This window comes from Benincasa hispida, chromosome 2 (genome assembly GCF_027475165.1).
Source record: "Benincasa hispida cultivar pf3 chromosome 2, pf3_genome.v1.1, whole genome shotgun sequence".
Taxonomy (NCBI): domain Eukaryota; kingdom Viridiplantae; phylum Streptophyta; class Magnoliopsida; order Cucurbitales; family Cucurbitaceae; genus Benincasa; species Benincasa hispida.
In genome coordinates this window covers 70,394,443-70,420,587 of record NC_143479.1, presented here as the reverse complement: position 1 = coordinate 70,420,587, position 26,145 = coordinate 70,394,443, and the positions used below count along the sequence as shown (strand labels likewise).

General features: G+C 33.7%; 2 protein-coding genes across 2 annotated transcripts; both read right to left on the bottom strand.

The window, feature by feature from the left end:
- Positions 1 to 3,160: 3,160 nt before the first annotated feature.
- On the bottom strand, positions 3,161 to 5,960 carry LOC120072172 (S-adenosyl-L-methionine-dependent methyltransferase). The gene is made up of 2 exons (XM_039024580.2): positions 5,803 to 5,960; positions 3,161 to 4,786 (listed from the first exon to the last, which is right to left on the bottom strand). Exon 2 carries the CDS (start codon positions 4,701 to 4,703, stop codon positions 3,297 to 3,299), a length of 1,407 nt encoding a protein of 468 aa, XP_038880508.1. The 5' UTR covers positions 4,704 to 4,786; positions 5,803 to 5,960; the 3' UTR covers positions 3,161 to 3,296.
- Positions 5,961 to 25,088: 19,128 nt separating this feature from the next.
- On the bottom strand, positions 25,089 to 25,939 carry LOC120072173 (uncharacterized). The gene is made up of 2 exons (XM_090311153.1): positions 25,474 to 25,939; positions 25,089 to 25,273 (listed from the first exon to the last, which is right to left on the bottom strand). Exons 1-2 carry the CDS (start codon positions 25,937 to 25,939, stop codon positions 25,089 to 25,091), a joined length of 651 nt encoding a protein of 216 aa, XP_090167279.1.
- Between the last annotated feature and the right edge of the window lie 206 nt (positions 25,940 to 26,145).

Sequence of the window (26,145 nt, the reverse complement as noted above, 5' to 3'; positions counted from 1 at the left end):
AGATGCATGTTTTTAATTAATTAATAAAGTGAAAGACCAGGAGTTCTTCAAATTGTGTTTAAGCTCTTTTTCCTTTGATTGTTTTAATAGCACACAATTGGAATCCAATTAGTTTTGTGAATCCACGTATGAAAAGTGGTCACCTAATCAATAATTAGTAAATTTCAACTAATTTAATGCTGGTTATATTTTAAATAGTCATAAGAATTTCCACAAATAGAAAAAATGATAAACTATTTATAGAGATAAGAAAAAAAATATTGATAGACATCGATAGACTTCTATCAATCTCAGTTTCTATCATTGATAGTATCAATGATAAACTTTTATCAATTTCTATCACTCATAGTGACCGATAGACTTCTATTAGCATCTATCAATGATAGACTTCTATAAGTTTTTATCAAAGATAGACACTGATAGACTACTATTAATATCTATCAGTGATAAACTTGTATCAGTTTCTATCAATGATTAATGTTGATAGAGTACTTCTATCAACATCTACCCTATAATAGACATTGATAATAATGTCTATCACAATTATAATTAAATTTTGTTATTTGTGTAAATATTTTCCCTTTTCTATTTTTGAAAATCCCTTTAAACAATTTTACTTTCTTTTTTCTTTTATTTTACTTTTATACTAGTTTATTACTATGCATATTAAATTTTAAAAATATAATCTCTTTATAAAATTTTCATATGTGATTTCAATATGTATTGATATTATTGATATTTATGTCATAATTCATCATATCTATTTAATCTCTTGCATATGATTGCTAATATTTGTCTTTTCATGCTATCAATGTAAATCTCAAAAGTAAAATAGAATATAATTATATACCAATTTTACTTAGGACGGATTAGTAAAACATTAGTGATAATTAGAACACGGTCGTTGCTTTGCAACAAATGTGTAAATATGTAATATTTGTAAATGGCTCTTCTCATTTTTTTAAATATTTTTTATTTTAAGGTCATTTTTTTTTTAAAAAATGTGTAGTATTTTTAGTATTTGAAATAAACTTTTTACATATTGAAAATTTGTTGCAAAACATCATAAAATTTTATAAGTCTACTATATGTACATGTCAAAAGTTCTAATATTTTCTAATATATTACTAACCCTTTCTATACCCAAAAATAAAACAAACAAAAATCTAACTTCTAGGATATAGTTCATTAGTCTTTCATTTCTTGCTGATAAGTTCCATGTCCTTTGACCTTTGTCACACCTTTTTGTGAACTCATGTACATCCTTGAAGAGTGTAAGCATTGATTCCACTAAACAACCTTGGTTGTTGTCTTCATTCTTGCAAAATGTCTTCTTTAAGGAGTTGTATGACATGCAATCAACACTTGTGTTAGAGATTTGATTTGGTGTTGTTATATTTGTTTAGGATGTTTGTGACTGATATTTTTGGATTGTGCGTTGACCTATCTCATGATTGTCTTTTAGTATGTCTCTACAATAACGGTTCCAAACAGTATGATGTTATTTAAATTGTTGATTCTGTAAAATATTTTTTTTCCTATCTTGGTTGTTAATTCTTTCGATTTTGTTTCCTTTTATGAGCATGCTGAATCCGTTTTAGGGTTGTCTCACTATCTTTTTCCGTTGTGGCCTTTAATTTAGGGTTAGCATTCAAAAGATCATTTGTGTTATGTTCTTTGGTTGTTTTGAAGAAATCCCAAGTGTGTTAATCTTACTCTTGAGAAGGTTGTGCTTCTGTAGATCATGAGTCTCTCTCAAGCTCTTACTAGATTGTTCTACAACAATTTGAATTTGTATTCTCAAACGTAGAGGGAGCCTAAGTATATCAAGTGGAGTGGTTGTCATTTGAGGGTAGAAAGATAATATCTTAGTGAGAGGGAGTCTCACACTTAGGAGGAACCTAAGGTTCCTTGAAAAAGAGTTTCATACTAAGGGGAAGCCTAATTCTTCACAAATATCCACATACTTAGGTGGAGTCTAAGTTACATTGATAGGGAGTCTCACATCTAGGGAGATCCTAGGTGATCATTTGAGGAGTTAAGCTGTACGTTTGTCTTTGTAATCGTCCCTTCTTTACATACAAGTATATTGTTGTAATCACTTAACATTATATTAATGAAGTTATCTTTTCGTGCCTCCCAAACATAGGTGATTTTACACCGAATTGAACCATCAAAACTTTGTGTTATGTTCTTCTTTACTCTTTTTATAGTTACACGTGGCATTGGGTGTTAGATAATCTTTATTTCAACCTGCAATATATCTTCTTCTATCACACATTTCCTCCAAATTTGATATAATCCCAACTTATAAAGGTCAGCATATCTCAATAGTAATTCTTGACATCATGGAAGTATTTCTTCAGTAGATGGAAGGAGGATTTATAGACTTAATTTTCAAAAACAAAAAACAAAAAATCAAATGGTTATCAAACGGAGCTTGTATATTTTAGTTTTTGAAAACATGACTTGTTTTTTGAAAATATTGGAAGAAAGCTAACGAATAACAAAACAAAGAAGCCTAGAGATGAAAGTGGTGTTCAGAAGTTTGATTTTCAAAAACCAAAATTTTAATGGTTATCAAAGTAGACCTAAATTATTATATATATAGAAAAAAGACCAACCCGCTTCTCATTTCTCATCGAATCAAATGAACAATTATTGAATCATACCACATAATGTGGTTGTCTCATTCAGAATTATGTATACATCTAATAACCATGTTGAATATAGATTCAAAGTACTTTAATTTGATTTCTCTTTCATACATTCACGATGTAAGATTGTCTACCACATTGTGTTGTACAATAATTTATTCAAGTCAAGAGGAACAAGAGGATTGTCTATATTTAGTTTGAGCCAAGATCGAAGATTCACCAAATTATTCTCTTGCCAAGTTTTGTTTAACATTTCTCGATCCAGATAAATCTACTTCGTGCATGTTTAGGAATAATTACAATTGTTCAAATGTTTTTAGTCATTCTTAAACTAATGACTCAAAATTAATTCAATATTTAATCTTTCACTTTAAATACAATTTTTCATATCATCAAAATTGATTTTGAATGATCTAAAATTTGTTCCAAAGTGATTTTGAAAATGACAAAAGTGATTTTGACCCTTTCAAGAATCACTTTCAAACGTGTTATACTCTTGAATAGGAAGGTCTAAATTATATTCAAATTGAAAGCAGAATAATAATTTCTTACATGAGTTTGAAACAATAATGTATATGTAAGTCAAGAGTTTAGACTGAATGAAAGTGATCTAAAACAAAACAAATTGTTAATACATCATCATATTGCCCTTGGAGGTTTTTCCAACAATGCAGAAAGGTAGACTTCATTTTTTGATTTAGGAGCAATAGTCCATTTGTGTTTCTTGTATCTAAACTGCAGAAACATATACATGTAATCGTCGAGATCCTTTCGATCGCAAAAGAATCGGTCGATCCATAACAATCCTCCCGGCCGTAGAACCCGATCCCAATCGAAAAGTATGAAATCCAACAGCAACATATCTAGCCAACCATCCATGAACCCAGTTGTGTGAATCAAGTCCATTGTGTTATCAAACAGAGGAAGTCTTTGGTTTAATGTCACATAGAGAGGAATCAAACCTCTTAAAGCAATAAATTCATTGAAAGGAGCTCCAAGGTTCAAAGCAGTTGTCACAATTGTCACATTTTGTTCTCTCATTCTTGCAGCGAAACTCCCCGTGCTGATCCCGAAATCCAACCCGATCCGAATCTCCCCTGGCTTGATTGCTAAAACATCCGATATCGTGAAATCGACGGCGAGAGAGCTATTGATCACCCATTTAAGCTTCTCTTTATCAATTTCAAAGCAACCACTACACTTGTTGTACCCCCTTTTGGGATTCTTGCTAGACAAGCAAGAAAAGTTCCTACATTGATAGTTACTCCATCTTACATTCCGGTCGTCTGGCGACTTCCATAGCGATTCGTTCACTGGATAAGGCTTTTGGTAGACCTTCGACGCTCTTGTCAAGCACCGTCGACGGGGCAACGGATCACAACCGTTGAGCATAAGTTTTTGAGCCAAGTTCCAATCATCTTTACAATATGAACCAATATCATAATCCATATAATCTTCCAATTCCTTCCTATGCAAAACACAAGCATGTCCAATTGTGTTGTATATATTCTCAGTCATATACATATTGAGTTTCCCAATTCTACTTTTCTTTGGAGAAATGTATTTTCTTATTTCCTCAACCACAAAATTGTTGATCAAAGGCTCTTCTTTCACAGTAGAATAATTTTGACCATTTTTTTCAACCTTTGGTAGTCTTATTTGCCTCAAGGCAATATGAGCATTATAAAGAGGCTTAATCACTTCCTCTTCTAAGTACTTTTTATGCTCAATCCTTGTGATATTCCCATTGTTCAACACTTGCTTGTTCTTTCCCATTTCTTCTACGGCGGATTCGAGTTTCTCTTGCAAACTTTCTAGCTGATCTAGCACTTCTTCAACTCGGTCCGACAACGCTTTTGCATCAAAGCTTTCCTCGTAGACATGCCTCGTTGTGGTGTAGAAGTATCGGCAAACGTCGTCCTTGTGGAAGATAAATCCAGCTGAGTAGAACTTGAAGAGAGACAATGTGGTTATGATGATAACAAGCCCTCCTAATAGAATTTGAAGCCAACCCATTGTTCTTCCTAGCCTGCCTTTGTTCCTCATTTTTTCTTGGAGGCAAAATGAAACAAGAGGTTTGTCCTTTTTGCTACTTAATTATTGTCCTTCTTACTCTCAGCTTTTGACCACTTAACAAAGAAAGTACAATAATTCCAAGCAAGTTAATTATAGGAAAAAAAAATCTGAATTTTATTGTTTGGATACAAGCACTATATATCCTAAATTCACATCATGTTGAAAGGAAACTTCGGACCAAAAAAGATAAAATAAAATCTCGATTAATAACTATTTAATTTTTGAAAATTAAGTTTTTAATACTATTTCTATCTATGAATTTCTTTATTTTTGTTATATTATCCAAATTTTTTTAGAGATATTTTCAAAATTCAAGTAAATATTTGAAAACTAAAAAAATAGTTTTTAAAAATTTGGTCATTTGATTTTTGAAATTTAACAATGAATTCAAATGGTTATTTGGGAGAAATAAAACTATGGTAAAGAAATGATAAAAAAATAAGTACAATTTTCAAATCTTAAAAACTAAAAAAAGCCTAAAATCACATTTGATGATGTTTTCGATTGTAGTTCTATGTTTTTGAAGTTTATGCTTGTTTTTTCTCTCAATGTTCTTACTATGATTTTTCCGGTTCTTAAAGAAATATTTGACTTCTTAGTCAAATTCGGAAAAAAAAAAAAAATTTAAAAACTACTTTTCTAATTTTGAAATCTTTAACTTAATTGTTAAAAATTTTGGTAGTGAATTGATATGAAAAACATATGTCAAAAATTTAAAACTAAAATGTAGATGATTATCAAACGAGTTAGTCAAAACTTTTAGATGTGTACATTCTAACACGAGCTCAGATACAAATTGAATATTTATTAAATGAATGATCTTATAATTGGGAAATAATTTTTGTACAGATTTGAATCGAAAAAAAAAACTTAAATTCAGTTTAATAATTTTTTTTTCCGAGTTACATCAACTTCTTTATGTTGATAAAATACTACAATATTCTATTTCTGCTTTTCCTTATTGTAAACACATACTATGAAAGTAAAAAACAGAGAAGATGAGAGTAAAATGAAACTGAATTGAAGCATTAATTAATAATTATTGAATGAAAGTTGAAGATTTTCTTACCTAAATTCATTGAAACCCAGATGGAAATCTTCAAGAAATGGATGAAATTGAATTGAAGATCACATGAGTTTAGACCTCAAATTCCAAAGAAGAAAAGAGCCACTTTCTAAAAGCTTCCTTTTGATTCAGATCTAAACTTTGAAATTTTAAAGTTCAAAGTATTCCTAAGATGAGCTTTTTAGAGCTGGGAATTCGTAGAAATTAAGGTACCTTACTATTTTACTCTTAGTTTTTTCAGAAATTCATGAACTGAAATTATTTATTTATTAATTAATCAATTGACTTGGTTCTTGATTTATAGTTTTGAAGAGCACGAATCTCGATGTTGAAAAAAAAGGAAAAAACGGATTTCTTTAATTCTAGTGGAATATATCTTTTATCTTGTTTTTATTTAAACATTTTTTTTTCTTTGAGTTGAATAATTTTAAAGGTGGGTGAAGATTGAATGATCAGTTATTTTTCTCACCCCTCTTTATTTAAGGTACTCACAAGAAAAAGAGCTAATTCTCAATGCTGTTATTTTTTAATAGGGTTTTTATTGGACCTTGATTTATTGAAGAAAATAGTGGTAGGGGGTTCAAAATTGGTGCAATTTCACCAACATTTGGGAGACTGTTTGCCCAGTAAAAGAAAGCTTTACTATATGAAAAGTTTAGCATCTCCTCTCATTTCCACGGTAACGCTTTTCCAAATTTTGTATGAGATTTCCTTAATATAATATACTTAAATTCTCCTTAAACATGAGATCTTCTCACTACAATGCACTTAGGCTCTCTCTAAGTGTGAGATCCTTTCACCTTTATAAGCAAACTTTTCTCGAATTTTGATTGAACTCTCCTTAATATAATATAAAAAACTCATTTCGAACCAAACCTAAATGACTACTAGAATAAACCCACAATAGGGAAAAAATAATAAGATTTTAATCACAATATACAAAGATTGAGGCTTAGACAATCACTAAGCTCAAAACTCGTAATGCACACACTTTTTTAATAAGAAGGCTAACCCTAAAATTAAACAAGACAACAATATATATAAAGACAACTGCAAATATAATAATCAAACACAAAATTATCTGGAGACACTACAAGAATTTTGGACTTTAATGTCAGTTGAAAAAAGTGAAACCAAATGTACAATGTTAGTTTTAGCAAAAAAACGGATCTTTAATGTCTGTTTTAAACCGACATTGAAGATAGGCTACAATATCGGTTTAAAACCGACAATAAAGGCCTACATTTATTTATTTTTTTACTTTATTAAAAAACATCTTTTTCATTTCATACCAAATTTTCTCTCTCCTTTCACTTCTCTCTTACCAAACTTTTTCTTCTCCTTAGCTTAGATGTGCAAATCACTTCCGATCATCATCGTCACTGGCGTTACTTGGATCTTTGTCGTTGTGGGCATTCTTTCGATGGTTGGTCATCATCGTGGGCGTTCTTCGACCATATTGTTAGGGTCTGTGTGGTTCAATCTATAAATTTGGGTCATCGTTCGGTCCAGCTTGTTTCGATCGTCGTCACCGGCGTGGTGAAGTTCACCGTCCATAGATTCCATCAGTGGTGGAGTTCTCTCTTCTCCTTGGATCTGTAGATTCTGGTAGGTCAGCTCGCCGTTCGTCCAGCTTGTTCCAGACGTGGAGGTGGGTCGTCGGCATTGGATCTATAGATTAGTTGTAGGCTTTTCCGATCCGGTTGTCTATTTTCCCGATCTACTCGTGGGTCTTTTGATTTGGTCGTCGACATTGTACTTTTGCCAGATCTACCATCTCAACTCTGTTCGCAAGGTCCGGCGCTCGTCGGTGTTCCAATCTTCGAGCTGTGGTTTGGATCTATTGGTTGTTTAAGTTGTTTGCTTGGAAAGGTAAAATTTTCTTTTAATATGTATTTTCAATTTAGTAATTTAAAGTTATTTCATTCATTTTATTTTTATTCTAATGATTAAGCTTCTTTCAATTTTGAAATGTTGGAAGTAAATTAGTTGAAGAATATATACTTGGTAGTCTTGCTTGGTATGGTTTAAATGTATATCAAAATCCTTTTCTTTCAATTATATATAAACTAATTTGGTCTTACTTGATTGATTAAGCTTGGTTGGTGTGGTTCAAGTGTTATTTCATTCATTTTATTTTTATTCCAATGATTAAGCTTCTTGGTTGTTAATGTTGGAATGAAATTAGTTCAAGAACATGTATTTGGTTGATAGTCTTGCTTGGTGTGGTTGAAGTATATATTAGAACCAAATTTTTAATGTTTTAGGTCTTATTGTTGATTATGGTTAAATTTACAAGCTTACGGTTACATAATTTTTCATTGTTATTGTTTGTCTTTTTTGTAGATTAAGTTGCATATTTTACAATCATGGATAAGTCATGGATGAAAATGAATAGAATGTTAGCTGAATATGGGTTAGAGGTTGAGATGTTTATCAAAAATGATCTACAACATTTAAATATATCGAATGTCATGAGTTGTCCATGTTTGAAGTGTGGGAATGCAAAGATTCTAAATGTGAACTGAAGTATAAAAATAAGCTCAAGCATACGAATCAAGATCTCAACGACTATTTACACTTTCTTTACAATTTGTTATGTAACTACTTGTATCAGCTCAAAGTATAAATATGCATCATTTACATTTAATAGATAAATCTTTTTACAAACTTACAAGGAAGCTACAAGATCTGTAAAAGAAAAGTGACTTAGCTCTTGAACAATAGAAGTTATTCTCCTTTCCGTGGATGTAGGCACTCTATTGTCGAACCATGTACATCTCTGTGTAGCTTTTCTCCTCTTCTTTCTCTTTATCACATTGCATGTTTCATCTTCTTCTTCATTCACACAACAAACTCATGCAAACGATCAAACAAGAAGAGGGTTAGAGAGAAAGCTACTGTAAACAGAAGTCTGAAACGAGAGAGAGAAAGAAAATCAAATTGATTATTTATTTTTCCCTTTTTTCCATCAGAGTGGTGTCACTTCCACCAGGCAGTGATAGTAGTGATTACCACGTGTTGCACATCAGCTGGAAGATCGTGAGCCTTTTCAGCTGAAGATATTTTCATCATTTGGGATTTTCTTGGTCAAGCAATTAAGTGAGCAAGCCCAACAAAGTGGTATAAGAGCAAAAATACTTACAAAATTGTAGTTCTTGAAGATTCAAGACTCAAGTTTCACTCCAAGATGTCAGTAACAAGATTTGAAGTAGAGAAGTTCGATGGTAAAGGAGATTTTGGTCTATAGAAGGCCAAAATCAAAGCAATTCTTGGCCCAACAGAAGGCTCATAAAGCTCTCCTTGACCCACCTACACTCCCAACCTTAGTGACAACTCAAGAAAAAGAAGATTGGGAGCTGGCAGCTTATGGTACGTTAGTCCTAAACCTTAGTGATAATGTTTTAAGGCAAGTTTAAGATCAAGAAACAGCCTATAGGATATGAACTAAATTGGAAGACTTATATGTTACAAAGGAACTTCCTAGTAAAATGTACCTTAGGAAAAAATTCTTTACATTTAAAATTGATTCATCAAAGTCTCTAACTGATAATCTAAATGAATTCAAGAAAATTGTAGCTGAATTCAAAACCTTAGGAGAGAAACTTGGAGATGAAAATGAGGCCTATGTAATTCTTAATTCTCTGCCTGAACCCTATAGGGAAATAAAAAAACGCTTTAAAATACGGAAGGGATAACATAAGTTCTGATACAATAATATCAACTTTAAGAACTAGAGAGCTAGAGTTACAAACTGTCAATAAGGAATATCCTACTGGTGAAGGATTATTTGTTAAAGGAAATTTTAAACCAAATCACTCAAAGGACAGAAAACCACATAATTCGGAAGAGAATAAGCCTAAACAGAAACTAAAATGTAAATAATGCAAAAATAAAGGATATTTAATCAAAGATTGTTTTATTCTTAAAAGGAAGAACCAAGAGAAAGAAAAAGACTCTAAGGTAAACAACCTAAAGCTTCTGTGGTAGAAGGATCTTATATCTACTCAGATGCTCTAGCCTCAACCTTAGATAAATTCAACCATGTAAATCCCCTAGGAAAACATGATTGGGTCCTAGATTCTGGATGCACCTATCACATGGCCTCTATAAGACCATGGTTCAACACCTATAAAGAAATTGAAGGAGAAATGGTTTATATGGGAAACAACCAAGGCTGTAAGATAAAAGACATTGGCTCTGTTTCAATGAAACATAAGGATGGAACTGTTAAACTTCTTAGAAATGTAAGATATGTTCCACTTCTTAAGAGAAACTTAATTTCCTTAGGAATGCTTGATGCAATTGGTTGTGAATACAGGGGCAAAAGAGGAACCCTTGAGGTGCTAAAAGACTCTAAGATAATACTTGTTGGGAAAAAAAGTAAATGACTTATTTGTGGTTAAAAGAGTTGAAATGATGACAGGGGCATATGTTGCCACCTCAAATGAGATCATTGAAGTTGATGTTTGGCACAAGAGACTGTCTCATATTAGTGCTAAAGGCCTAAAATTTTTATCTAAGTAAGAGATTCTACCTAAAGGTCTCTCAGATAATCTAACTTTATGTGAACATTGTGTTTTAGGAAAGGCTACATAACAAAGTTTTACTAAAGCACAACATACCACAAAGGTTATCCTAAATTATATTCATTCAGACCTATGGTGTCCAACTCCTACCCCTAGCCTTAGTGGCTCAAGGTATTTACTCTCTTTCACTAATGACTTTCTCTAGGAAAAGCAAGGTTTACTTCCTTAAAACTAAAGACCAAGTGTTTGATAAGTTTAAGGAATGGAAACTCATGATAAAGAAGCAAACTTCTAAAGAAATTAAATACCTGAGAACTGATAATGGACTGGAATTTTGTAGTGAAGAGTTTAATAAGTGTTGTAAAGAAATGGGCATAACTAGGCATAGGACTGTTAGACTTACTCCTCAACAGAATAGAGTTGCTGAGAGACTTAATAGAACAATCATAGAAAGGGTTAGATGTCTTCTTTCAAATGCTATTCTTAGTGAAAAGTATTGGGCTGAGATAGCAAGCTACACTATTTTCACCTTAAATAAGTGTCCTCATTCCTCCCTAAACTTCCTAACTCCTGAAGAAAGATGGACAAAATATCCTCCTAACCTAGATAATCTAAGGGTATTTGGATGTGCAGGCTATATTCACCAAAGTCAGGAGAAACTAAAATCTAGGGCAATGAAGTGTATGTTTGTTGGGTTCTTAGAAGGTGATAAAGGCTTTAAGATGTAGAATCCTATTGAGAAAACATTTGTTGTAAGTGGGGATGTTACTTTTAGAGAGAAAGAGATGTTTATGCAAAAGGAAAAGACAACCTGTGAAGTTCCTAAAAGCCCTACTACTGCTAGGATTGAGGTGGAGGCATCTATAGATTCATCCACTAGTTACAATCCTTCTAATGAAACTGAAGAAGAAGAAGAGGAAAACTCTGGTGAGTCTATTGAGCATACTGAAACTCAACCTGATTTGAGTCAGTACTCATTAGCTAGGGATAGACAAAGAAGAGTGATAGTTCCTCCAGCTAGGTATACTGAAACTAATTATATGAATCTAGTTCTAAATGCCACAATAGCGCCTAATGGCCAAAAACCTGCTACTTTTGAAGAGGCAATGAACTGCCCTAATGCTAGGTCTTGGATTGAAGCTATGTGTGAAGAAATGGAATCACTCAGTGTCAACAAAACTTGGACCCTAGCCCCTTTTAGCTTCCAAGTGAATATATAAACTAAAAGAGGGTTCTACTAAAGAAGAAAAACTTAGGTATAAGGCTAGGTTAGTGGCTAAGGGATTTACTCAAAGGGAAGGCATAGACTATTCTGAAATTTTTTCACCAGTAGTAAAGCAAACCTCTATCAGACTTCTACTGTCTCTAGTTGCTCATTACAACCTTGAATTAGATCAACTAGATGTTAAAACAGCTTTCCTTCATGGAAATCTAGAAGAGGTTATCTATATGGTTCAACCTAAAGGGTTTGAAGAAAGAGGAAAGGAAGATCTTTATTGTCTCCTAAACAAATCTATATAAGGTTTTAAACAATCCCCTAGATGCTGGTACAGAAGATTTAATGACTACATAGAGAATATTGGGTTTCAAAAGAGTACCTATGACATTTGTTCTTATGTTAATTCAACTATCTATAAGGACAAAGTCTATTTACTCCTTTATGTGGATGATATGCTGCTAGGTGGGAAATCCAAGGAGGATATAAAACATGTCAAAGATCTTCTAAAGAGAGAGTTTGACATGAAAAACTTGGGTCAGTCTAAAAAGATTATTGGGATTGAAATAAACAGAGATAGGACTTCCTCTATACTCACCATCAGTCAAACAAACTACTGTGAAAAAGTTATTAAAAGGTTCAATATGTCTAATGTTAAACCTGTTACTATACCTATTGCTAGTTATTTTAAACTTTCCTCAGCTAATTCACCTAAGGAAACAGATATAGAACATTTAACTCAAATGCAATTAATCCCTTACAACCAAGCAGTAGGTAGTTTAATGTATCTAATGATATCAACTAGACTAGACCTATCCTATTGTTCTAGTCTTGTCAGTAGATACATGTCTAACACTGGAAAAAGGCACTGGGAAACAACAAAATGGATATTAAGATACTTAATATGGTATAAACAATCTAAATTAACATATCAAAGTACAAAAGAAACAGAATTAGAGCTATATGGATATGTTGATTCAGATTTTGCAGATGTCCAAGACAAAAGGAGATCATTAACAGGTTATCTATTCTTATATGATCCTAATTTACTATGTTGGAAAGCAAACCTTCAGTCAATCACAACCCTATCTAATACTGAAGTAGAATACATGGCATTATCAGAAGCTATAAAAGAAGCATTGTGGTTAAAGGGGTTGATGAAGGACTTTGGTATCAATCAAACAGTAGTTAAGATCTACTGTGATAACCAAAGTGCCATTCATCTTTCCAAAAACCCTCAATATCACTCAAGGAACAAACCCATAGATATAAAATATCATTTTGTAACGGACAGAATAGAAAAAGGTGAAGTCGAAGTTCACAAAATCCATACCACTGAGAATGCAGCTGATATGCTTACCAAACCTGTTTCAAAGCTCAAGCTCTCCAACTGTCTTGGTCAGATTGGCTTCCAGCTACCTGAAAAGGGGTGAAGACCAGTTAGATCTGGAAGGAGAAAAGCTTTCATGTTGAGCTTAAAGTGGAGATTTAAAGTATAAAAATAAGCTCAAGCATACAAATCAAGACTGCAACGGCTCTTTACACTTTCTTTACAATTTGTTATGTAACTACTTATATCAGCTCAAAGTATAAATATGCATCATTTACATTTAGCAGATAGATATTTTTACAAACTTACAAGGAAGTTACAAGATTTGTAAAAGAAAAGTGACTTAGCTCTTGAATAATAGAAGTTCTTCTCCTTCCCGTGGATGTAGGCACTCCATTGCCAAACCACGTACATCTCTGTGTAGCTCTTCTCCTCTTCTTTCTTTTTATCACATTGCATGTTTCATCTTCTTCTTCATTCATACAGCAAACTCATGAAAACGATCAAACAAGAAGAGGGTTAGAGAGAAAGCTTTGGTAAACAGAAGTCTAAAACGAGAGAGAGAAAGAAAATCAGATTGTTTTGTTATTTTTCCCTTTTCCCCATCAGAGTGGTGTCATTTCCATCAGGTAGTGATAGTGGTGATTACCACATGTTGCACATCAGCTGGAAGATGTGGGCCTTTTCAGTTGGAGGCATTTTCATCATTTGGGCTTTTCTTGGTCAAGCAATTAAGTGAGCAAGCCCAACAAATGTCACAAGTTGTCCATGTTTGAAGTATGTGAATGCAAAGATTCTAAATGTGAACACAACAAGAGATCACTTATTTTTTAATGGTATAGATCAAAGTTATCAGACATGGATTTTTCACGGTGAATCATTACCAATTAAGAGAAACAATGAAAATGTGTCTATTAGTGAAAGAGAAAAAGTTGATGAGGATGATGATGTTGATGTTGATGTTGATGACACAATTGGAATGTTTGAGGCTGCACACAACTATTTTAATGAAAAATATGATAATTTTAAAGAATTATTAGATGATGCGAAGAAACTATTATACCCAAATTTTAAAACTTTGACCAAAATATCTACATTGGTAAAGTTATATAATTTGAAAGCTAAATTTGGATGGAGCGATAAGAGTTTTACTGAGTTGTTGGAATTAATTCATGACATATTACCTAGTCCTAATGAAATTCTAACTTCTACTTATGAAGCAAAAAAGATGTTGGGTACTCTTGGAATGAAGTACGAGAAGATTCATGCATGTAGCAATGATTGTTGCTTGTTTAGAAAAGAAGTCTCAAATGCAAATGTATGCCCCATTTGTGGTACGTCAAGATGGAAGCTTCATAAAAATTTAAAGGAAAGGGCTAAGAATGTCCCAGTAAAAGTCATGTGGTATTTCTCCCTAATTTCAAAATTTGAAAGAATGTTTCGAAGCAAAGAAACATCAAGTTTATTGACGTGGCATGCTTAAAAAAAAAAAAAAGAGAAACAGATGGTTTATTAAAACATCCCAAAGATGCCCTATCATGGAAAAAAAAGACAATTTGTGGCCAAAGTTTGGGTCAGAACCTAGAAATCTTTGTCTTGCTCTTTAAACAAATGGGGTAAATCCATATGGAGATCTTAGTAGTAGATATAGTTGTTGGCTAGTGATGTTAGTAACATATAATCTGCTGGAACGTACCATCCTGCAGCGGAAGTGACCAGGATCTATAAGCACTCTAGTTCATTAATTTTGGCAGAAATGAAAGCAAGCTTCATAAAAAATAAATGGGTTTCGTGACATACCTTTGTAGAACTTCCTCAAAGCTTGAATTCCAACTGCAAATCTCCTCTGAATCTTGTTGTAGACCACCCCAAGATCTTCCCTACTGTCCTCTTAGTGCTCTAGATTGAGTTGTGGGACTCAAAATAAGCCTGAATTAAGAGAATAGGAGACAAACTCATAGCAGCAACCCAACGGAAGAATAACTTCTTCTTTCGAATTTTTCAGAAAAATTTGATCGGTTGCATTCCATAAAAAACATTCAAATCTCTTCAATATATTGTAGACACTCATGCAAAGAGATTAGTTGCATGAGATGTAGCTCATGCTTGGAGTTAATAAAGCTTGAAGCTAGTGGGTGGTTAGTGAGCTACTTGATGAAGACAATGGAGAAAACCAATTTTCCATTATGTGTTTTTCCTTCTTTTTCCATTTTTCAAATATTGATTTCATAAACTAGTTCTTTTAATAAAATTGAAAATATTATTAATTTTACAAAATTAATTTCATAAATTAATTTTCTTAATAAAATTAATAAATAATTATTTAAACAATTTAAATAATTCTAATTAATTTAATATCAAATATTAAATTAATTTTACATAATCCATCTTCAAATACTTAAATCATATTTAAATATTATTTTTTTCAATTCTGTTTAATTCTAATTTGAACACTTTAAATTAACTTATCACACTACTCTAGAGCTAATCCATTTACGAGCTAGTAGAGAGACCTCGCGGACCTACAGATCATGGGCTGTAACGATTCGAGATTAATTGGCTAAACTCATTAGACCGAACTAACCCCAATTCGTTAACTAATGAATGATTCCACTAAAGCCTATAGCTGAATTCCTCTCACTGTAGATATATTATATCCACTCGATATAACCATGATTAGTAAGTTAACTCTTCACAGGTTGTTCGTAATAACAGCTGAGTCGAATCTCTGTTTTACCCCCGAAATTACCTCTTGTCCCTTAAGTTCCACTGATCTCCTAATGAACAATTGATTTGTGATCCAACAACAAATTAAATCTCTCTCAGGCTAATGAGAGATTGAGGCTTCTTGTTCAAGACCCAGAATCAACACTTAAAGGGAACAACCTCTCTACTAACCCTAATCGGGTAGGAGTGAGTTCTGTCTTTCACCTTATGTCCGTAGCTATTCATCCGATCTTATCCCCAAAATGGGAGGTTTATTGAGCAGAAACATTTGGTCTACTCTCACAGTTTGCAAATCAAAGGATAAGCCCGAACAAACAGGAGTTCATAGTTAGTCAGGATTAAGGTCAAGTTGCCTAGGTCATCGCTTTGAAATAGTCAGTCTTAAACAATAAATAATGTTATAAAATAAGAGTGACTGGTTTTATGGTCCAATCTTGCACAAAATTCATTTTCACAGGACACCTTCACTCCTCATGTCCCAACAAACGCTTGTGATGTAATAATATATGATATTTTCTTCATTATTGTCTATGAAACATGGAATGTTTTATTTACTTTACCACAAACCAATAAACTAAGATCCCTAGTTGTGTTGTAATTAAAGCATGTATGTGATGACATACAGGTGGATCATGCCTTAGATGATAACCAAAATGGTCTGTAGTATATGGATAAAGGAGGGAAACCTTATCCTTGTGACACTATGAATGCGACCCGCTTTGTAGAATAGTTACAAGTGTTGTGACTTGCTACAGATGATCTGATCCTAATCATTCATGTGGAGACATGCGAGCAGGGACGTCCTATACAAAGGAGTTTGTATAAGACCAAACCATGAAGTGTTATTGTCTCATTATATAACGTCGTTCATGATAAAGACTTCACCTCACTAGGATGACCATAAGTAACATGACCTCAATCTTGAGTGAGTTGGGAACTTCTACCTTTGAGGGCGATCCTTTAATTTGCATGGGTGCGAGTGGCCATATTGCCTATTCAAATCTACCACTTTGGGGATTCGTCTGATTTGGGAGCTGGGAACTCAGCTACACAAGATGCAATTCACTCCTTCCCTGAAGCAAGGGTAAGTAGATAGATTTCTCCCTTAAGGGCTGATTCTGGGGCTTGAACGATGTGGCGCCACACACCTTCTCATAGCATGAGAGGTGACCACACATAGTTGAACTATGTTGTCTTGTTCATTAGAGGAATCAGTGGTACTTAAAGAGTTAGATATAACTACAGGGGCAAAATGGTAAATCGGCCCAACTGTATTTACGAGCATCTGTGAAGGGTTATCGTACTATTGACTGGTTATATCCGATGGACACAGAAATATATTTGTGGTGAGAAGAGTGCAGTTTTCGGTATTTAATGAAGTGTCTAGCAGTTAACGGATGGTGGATCTCGTGGCTAAAAAGTTTAGTCAACTATTCATGTACCGTTGGAGCTTTGAGCCACAGGTTCATAAGGTCTTCTTGGTAGCTCAATGGATTCAAATTGAGAATTAGTTTTTGGGTCAGTTTGAAGTGTTCAAATTGACAAGAGGGAATTTTGATTGAATATGATATGATTAAACTGGTCAATTATATATGATATAGTTGACATGATGTATGAGATACATTAATTGGAGGAAAAGGATATAAATATGATTTATATCTACTGGAGGAGAAAAAGGGCTATGGTTTATATGTTGTATATGATGTGATATTAAAACTATAAGTTATAAATATAATATGATTATATTTATTTTTAATTAAACAAATATGAGATAATTGTTGGTGGTTTTTCTCCATAACCATATGTGATTGTGGGAGGTTGCATTGAGTTTTCGTGATTAAAGGATAAAAAGAAAATAGTTTTTATTTTACAAATATATATTAGACAATCGCTTCACAAATTGTACACTGCCCATTATCTAGCTAACGAGAGCATACACGATAGCTCAAGTTTTTCTAAACGATCGTGTACACGCGCAGTAGATCTAAACGATTGTGTAGCTTTTACTAAGCAATCGTGCGCGAGAGCGATTTTACCTAAATGATCAAACCAAATTTACTAAATGATCGTGCACCTGTTTCTAAACGATCAAGCATCCATCTATATGATAGACACAAAATCTCTCCCACTTGCTTGATCGTTAAATACGATTGTAGTTTCCTCCTCCTCTCTATCAAATCCAATAGAGCCCACACCTCATAGATTCTCACTCCGAGAATACCGAGGTTACTGAGTGGTGATGTCCTCCTTGCAGCTTGTTCATATAGAAGACAATTCGGTGGTGAGCGACAACGATATTTGGTGGACGATTGACTTGGCGTTGCAGCGACAACGAGAGTTGCTGATCTTGACGAGAGCGAGAGATACAAAGAAGAAAAGTTCTTCAATGGTGAGTCTCTTGTTCCTTTGTTATTTATTTATTAAAATCATGTCCTAATTTGTTAGTAGATGCATAACTTGTTGTATGTTTGTGAATACAATATTTCTGCCATAATGAATTTGGAATGATCTTGCTTCTGCTCATAAGTCCTCTTTTACAAGAGTTCCTTCAATGTGGTTGTACGATTAAAGGATATCATGCATGTTCAATTTGTGGAGAGAAAACTTCGTCCACTTATTTACCAAAAGGGAAGAAGATGGCATATCTCGGGCATCATAAGTTTCTACCACGCCATCATCCATATAAGAAATAAAAGAAAGCTTTTAATGGTGCACAATAATTAGAATTTGCTCAAGAACCATTGATTGTGGAAGAAATTCTTGTAGAAACAATTAAGTATCAATATTCATTTGGTAAGAAAACTATCAAGGAAAAAAACAGTGGAGATAGTCCTTCAACTTATTGGAAGAAAAAATCTATTTTTTTTCATTTAGAATACTGGAAGTATCTTGACGTGCGACATTGTTTAGACGTGATGCACGTTGAAAAGAATGTGTGTGCAAATTTTATTGGCACATTGCTTGGTATTCTTGGTAAAACGAAGGATGGAACAAAAACTCGATTAGATTTGGTGGAGTTGAATATTAGATCAGAGTTAGCCCCTCGAGTGGGAGAGAAAAAAGTATTTTTACCTCTAGCATGTTATACATTAACACGAGCTGAGATATTGAGTTTTTGTAAGATACTATAAAAAATTAAAGTACCTAAAGGCTATTCATCGAACATTCAAAGTTTAGTGTCGCTCACAAATTTGAAACTTTACAGACATAAGTCGCATGACCATCACGTTCTTATGCAACAATTATTACCTGTAGCCATTCGCGATATTTTACCCAAACATGTAAGGCTTGCAATTACTTGCCTATGCTTCTTCTTTATGCTACATGTTGCAAGACGATCGATTCATCTCAGTTAAAGTGTATGTAAGAGGATATAGTTGTCACTCTATGCCTCTTAGAGAAGTATTTTCCACCATCATTCTTCACAATAATGGTACACCTTGTAGTGTATCTCGTAAGAGAAGTTGAGTTTTGTGGACCTGTTTATTTGATGTGGATGTATCCTTTTAAACGATACATGAAAGTGTTGAAAACTTATGTACGAAATAGAAATCGACCAGAAGGATGTGTTGGAGAAAATTATATTATCGAAGAAACTATAAAGTTTTGCTCTTAATTTATATCTGGAGTTAATTCTATTGTGCTAAACTCATCAACAAAGAAAGCAAACTCAAACATTGATAGAGCATTGTCAGCTGCTTCTTTTATCAGACCGAGCAAGGATGAGTTGGATCAAGCTCATCTTTATGTCATTCAAAATGTAAATGATGTGCTTCCTTACGTCGAGTATATAGATCTCAATCTTATTCTCGTTTTAGGTTACTTAATTATTCAATGATCTACTAAATTTGTCATTTATAATAGGCAACATATGGATATTTTGTCTAAGCTCAATAAAGGTAAAAATAGAAAGTGGCTTCAAGAAGAGCATAATCGCACATTCAGTCAGTTTGTCCACACAGGTAATATTTAGAGGCCTACTATTTGATGTAAAATTAAATGTTAACTACTAAACTGTTATAAAATATATCGTAGGTTGCACTAGCTCTCAAAGTTCCCAAAAATTCCGTATCGCATTCTTTAAGATGGATAGCTAATGGACCTTGTCCAACTGTAGCAAAATATTCTGGTTACGTGGTCAATGGTTACTACTATCATACAAAGAATCGCGATGATATTAGAAGGGTTCAAAATAGTGGAGTTAGTATAACGGCTACCACAATGCAAGTCTTTAGTGCTAAGGACAAAAGCCCTGTTATGTCAGATATGACCTTTTATGGTGTAATACAAGAAATATGGGAGCTTGACTATCCTAGATTATCTTTTATTTTATTCAAATGTAACTGAGTTGAGAATAGAATTGGAGTAAAAAACAGACGAGTTTGAGTTTACTATTATGGACCTCAATCATATTGGACATAAATCAAACACATTTAATTTAGCATCTCAAGCAAAACAAGTCTTCTATGTAAAAGACCTCGCAAATTTGGGTTGGTCAATTGTTTTACATCTCCACAACGAACAATTAAAGATAATTTTTATGAAGATGGAATAGGAGATATGTTGCGGGAGTGTGGTTATGGAGGTATGCAAAGAATGCCCAATATTGATATACCTATTGAGATTGATGATACAATATTCACATACATTAAAAATGATTGTGAGGGTAGATGGGTTGATAAATAATGTATTAAACACGGTATGTTATTAAACACGGTATGTCATTTACTATGGTTATATGTGTTAAACATTAAGATTATATGTTTTTTGTGTGAGTATTTTTTTTTCCAAATTCACATGGAAGATTCAACAAGTATGATCCCACAACAAAATAGAAGAATAAGTATTCCACGTGGCCCAACTACTATGTCTGAGTTGACACAAATAAGAATATATGGGCAACGGTTGGCCATTGATTATAATGAACATGGACAACCGATTGAGTTTGGTGCAAAGAAAATGCAAAGTTATATCGGGGTTTGTGTTTGACAGCAAATACCTATAACATATAATTCAACAAGCGGCCCGGCGTTCAATGCGGGTCGGTCGACAAAATCTGAACCAAAGTCCACATTGATTCAAAAGTTCATACTTCCATTTAAAGGTGAACCCTCGGTTTTGGAATTTCCTCCTCAACAATATTCTCATATAGATCAAGATCAGTGGACATCATCTGTTAATGAACGATTAAGTGAAGAATAGGATGTAAGTCATTCTAAATAAATGTCAATATTATCATTGTTTCGATAGGTAACTTCAACTAGTTGGTTGTATAAGAAATCAGTCGTCTTCAAAGAGAAAGAAGATCAAAATGTGTATATAATCATCATATTTCTCATAAGAGTTATGCAAATCTTGCCCAAGAATTAGTAAGCTTTTCGACTTAAATTAAATCTTTTATTCTAATATGTTTATGCTAATTAAATATGTAAGTTCATGTAAAACATATCAAGTGATCATTCTTATCGTTCGACTTTATGGAAAGAAGCATGAAAAGGAAAACATAATGAATACTTTGATGAAACCATTCAAGAATGTGCCGGTTGAATTATAAGTTTATATTGTGAAAAGTTTAAGATGACATATATATAATGTCTAAACTTGTGATAACATAGATATTATGAGAAAAATATAATATGTTTTACAGGATTTATTTTCCCATTCCCAATATTTCAAATTAGTAAAACCAAAGTCCACAATGAGCCAAGAAATTGAAGGAGGCTCTAATGAAAAGAATGTTCGACATGTCAAAGAATCAAGAGAAAAAACTCATAACAAACAATCTCATCAAACTAAATCATCTGTTAGGAGTGTCGCACTTAGTACATCTAAAGAAGAGGATATTGAGAAGATGCCTAAAGAAAATTTGGAGGTAATTTACTTGTTGTGACTTTTAAATTTTAATCATATTGTTAAGGGAACACCATGCCACTTGGCTATAGGAAGTCAGATAATATTGTTGCAGTAGCCGCAGCATTTGATGATGATGTGTCATGCTTAATGATTAAAGTATTGATTGACATTGTCAAGGGAGAAGATTTGTCAATACCAATTCCTGTGAAGGGAAAAATAGAGTCTTTATATCAAGCAATGGTCAACTTCATAACATGCCCTCGTGAACTTGTAATTATGGAGGAAAAAGTATGCTTCCTTTTCAGTATACGAGTTTGGTTACTTATTATTATTCGTACTTTGAATTTTCGTAACTTTGGTTATGGTAGAACCATTCAACAATTAAGAGTGTTGGCCACTCCTCCAATTATACGGACACCAATGGCACCATCAAACTCTTAAATGGGCATGCCATACACAACATGAATGATGTAAACATGATCCGTATCAATTTGAATGAGCACCTATTTGGAAGAGACAAATTTGTTTATTTAGGTCATGATGATCTGATCCAAAATTGCAGTATGGTTGAAATTGGTTATATGTGTATATTGACATACATTGTATAAGTATTACTCATTTAGATTCACAATCTTCATGTATATTTTGTTTCATGTTTAACTAATAACTTTTATTTTGTTTAGGTATCTTTGAGATGAATGTGGCTGTGATATTACCAAGAAGTTTTTTTTTTTTTTTTTTTTAATAATTGATCAAGCAAAAATATCATCACATGTAAAGTCTCTAGATCTTCGATCTAGAAATTTAGCCAACAACTAGAATTGGCTAATTTAGACCAATTAGTTCTTATTCCATATAACATAGGGTAAGTAAATACAAGTTCTTTAGTTATTTTTAGTTTGCATTGTATGACATACTAATATTTCAAAATTGTTGCTTATTATAATTATCATTGGATATTGATTGTAATCAATCTTCAAGAAAATTGTGTTTATATTTTGGACCCTATTCGAAGTAAGGTTCACGAGGATTTTCATGGAGTTATAATTATGTAAGTGTTATAAAAGGTCAGTTGACAACCGATATTGAAGATCGTTATACGAACAGTAATTGAAAAAACGAACAATGATTCTGGGCTTTAATGTCGGTTTAAAACTGATACTAAAGGGCTTTATTGTCGATTGACAATGGTAGACCGTCAGATTCACCATCGTCCGTCAAATTTCTTAGCGTTGTAACGCTCTCAGAATGTTGCAACACAACCTATTATGTCCAAGAGCGTTGAAGTGTAGCGTTGAGCGAGCGGTGCGACAATGGCATTGTGACATCTCTGGAGCATTGCAAGGCTGATCTGCATTCAAGCATCTATATTCCAACATTGAGCTAGAGTTGGACTTAAGAATATGAAGAGTGTGGCAACACTCAGCAGGGAAGAATTCTTCATTCCTTCTTCATTTTTTCAATTTGGCTCCTAACTTCATCATTTTAACTCCTTTTTGTCCCAAACGCTTAATTCGACTGCTTGTACACTCGAGCCCTACAAAGTAATCAATTTAACCAAATTAAGTAGCTAAACAACCCTGAGTTAAGTAGAAGAAGATAGCACATTTCCGGTGGTATCAAACACCCCCAACTTAATTCTTGATCGTCCTCGAGCAAGTTAAAACAAGAAATCGTGCAAAAATAATCAGTTTGTCAAACTAGAATGTTCCTTACTCAAGCGTCATCACTCAACTAGAATCAAACTCACAATCGATTAGGTAATAAAAAAGCATTCCATCATTTCAAGAATGGTTTGAAAATTCGTTTTAAGATTTGTTATGCATGTTCAAGCTCAAAGTTATTTATTTTTAACAAGAGTGAGCTTGGAATGGCCTTATGAATCTTCCATTTGTTTTCCCTCAACACTGGCTTGAAAGTTCTAGAATTAGTTTTCCTAAATTAGTAGTAATGACATCACAATGGATCGGTCAAAATCTAATCATCCACGCCCTTATTGCAGGCATTTCCTTCTCTCTTTTTTGTTTTTTTTTTCTTTTCTTTTCAAACAAAGGGGAAACTTAAAGTAGAAAACCAACTTTGCTTTGGCTTGCTCGAACGGATGTCATGCGAGTCATCCAACTACGGGTCAACTTCCCTTCAAAAGTGCCTCAACTTACTCATTCTTCTAGGATACTTTAATTCATAGGGAAACCATGGGTGTCATGGCTACCCCAGGTTAATTATACCCTTGAAGATGAGGAGTAGACCCCTATACATGCATATATGAAAATTTTCTTCATTTTTCTTTACTAGGCGACAATGATATCAATTGACTAAATCTCAAAGCACGCATTAGTAAATTGAACCATGGAAAGACTAATATCTATCACCAAGGCCTATCGGAGTGATAACAAACTTATGGTCTCATAATTCAATTCTAAGCAAGCATACATGGTCAAGATAGATATGCTAAGGGCTTGGAGATGTAATAAAAAAAATTAAGTAAAATTTTAAAAAACATCATGAAAATTATGAATTCTTTCATCTAACCTATTCTAATGGAAAAACAATTCGCACGAGTGTGTCATAGACTAGTCATCACAAGTAATAAAACAGCAAAACAAACTACAATTAAGCAAACATTGTCTGAGCACAGCGATCAAGGACCCTAAATAATTCAAACAATGAAAAATCCCCTAAAAATCCAAACACCCTACCCCCAACTTTTAAAACACACATTGTCCCCAATGTCATTAAAATAAAGCACGAGGGATTAGAATACTTCCTTGAACAATGAAGTGAAGGAAGGATGTCGAACACTCGAATCAACTCTTTTCCACTAAAAAAACCTAGCAAAACAAGAATGATGGAAAGAATTAGGCTCAATAAAAATTTTAAAAAAAATATTGAATTGAAATCTAAACTAAGAAAGAAAGTAAATTTAAAGTCGGCCTGCCTCCAGGAAGCCCAAATATTTATAGTTGGTTGCTCGATCGTGATGGCTCGTTTTCATATGTAGACCGGTGAGTCTAACTAATAGGAAATGTCAAAGCAATCCAAAGACTTGTCATCATGGAAGACCTTCAGTCTGTGCCCATTTACTTTTAGAACTTTTCTTGTCTCAAGATTAACAATGTCTACTGCACCATAAGGATAAAGTGGAAACATCAAATGGGCCAAGCCACTTAGATTAGAGTTTACCAGGTATAAACTTTAACTAAGAGTTGTATAGAACTACCTTTTTCCCTACCTGAAACTCTTTGGGTGCACTCATTCTGTCATGAAAATATTTCGCCCTTTTCTTATAAATCAGAGAATTGTCAAAATATTCTAACCTGAGCTCTTCCAACTTCTGACGTTTTCTGGCCTTCTCAGCTACCTCTAAGTCCTAGTTGCACTTCTTGATTACCCAATATGCCTTATGTTGGATCTCAACTGGAAGATGGCAAGCTTTTCCATAGACCATCCTATAGGGAGACATCCCAATAGGAGTCTTGAAGGCCGTCTTGTAAGCCCACAAAGCGTCTTCAAGTCGAAGGCTTCAATCCTTCCTTCCTGGGTTGACCACCTTTTCCAAAATAGCCTTCACTTCCCTGTTGGACACCTCTACCTACCCATTAGTATGAGGGTGGTATGGGGTGGAAATACGATGTTATACACCATACTTCTTCAACAAGGAAGCAATGACTCGATTGCAAAAGTGTGATCCTTGGTCACTAATGATTTCCTTAGGGAAGCAAAACCTGCACAGAATGTTAGTCTTCAAGAAACCAGCAACCACCTTAGCATCATCAGTAATAGTGGCCTTTGCTTCCACCCATTTGGAAACATAGTCCACTGCCAATAAAATGTACTTAAACCCACAAGAAGAAGGAAAAGTTCCCATAAAGTCAATCCTCATACATCAAATATCTCACAGAAAAGAATAGGGACTTGTGACATTTCGTTCCTACGGGACAAACCTTCTGACTTTTAAGAACCTTCGCAAGTCTTACAAACAAAGTATGCATCCCTAAATAAAGTATCCCAATATATACCTGAATCTAAAACTTTTTTAGCAATTCTCTTGGGACTGAAGTGTCCACCACATGTATACTTATGACAGAATTCTAAAGTAGAAAAGAACTCATCATTAGGCACACACCTTTTAACTACCTGATTAGCACAAAATTTCCAAAGAATAGGGTCCTCCCAGACATAATACTTTGACTCACTTTTTATTTTTTCTTGTCTATGCCTATTCATTCCATTAGGAAACTCACCAGTGGTCAAGTAATTCATAATGTCAGCATACCAGGGAGTTATAGAAATACCGTCTGCTTGCATCAGTACATGGTCAGGGAAGTCTCCATCAGAACTGCGACAACCTTCATCAGCTGCAATCCTGCTAAGGTGATCGACGACAACACTCTCACATCCCTTCTTATCCTGAAGTTTTAGGTTAAACTCTTGGAGGAGAAGAATCCATCTCAACAGTCTGGGCTTGGAATTCTTCTTGGACATCAGTTAACGCAAAGCTACATGATTAGAAAAAACACCTACTTCAGATCCAATAATATTAGAGCGAAATTTCTCAAGAGCAAAAATAACAGCTAAAAACTTCTTTTCTGTCGTGGTGTAGCTGCACTGAGCTGGGTTGACAATCTTTGAAGCATAGTAGATCACGTGATGTTTCTTATCAATCTTCTACCCCAAAATCACTCTTACAG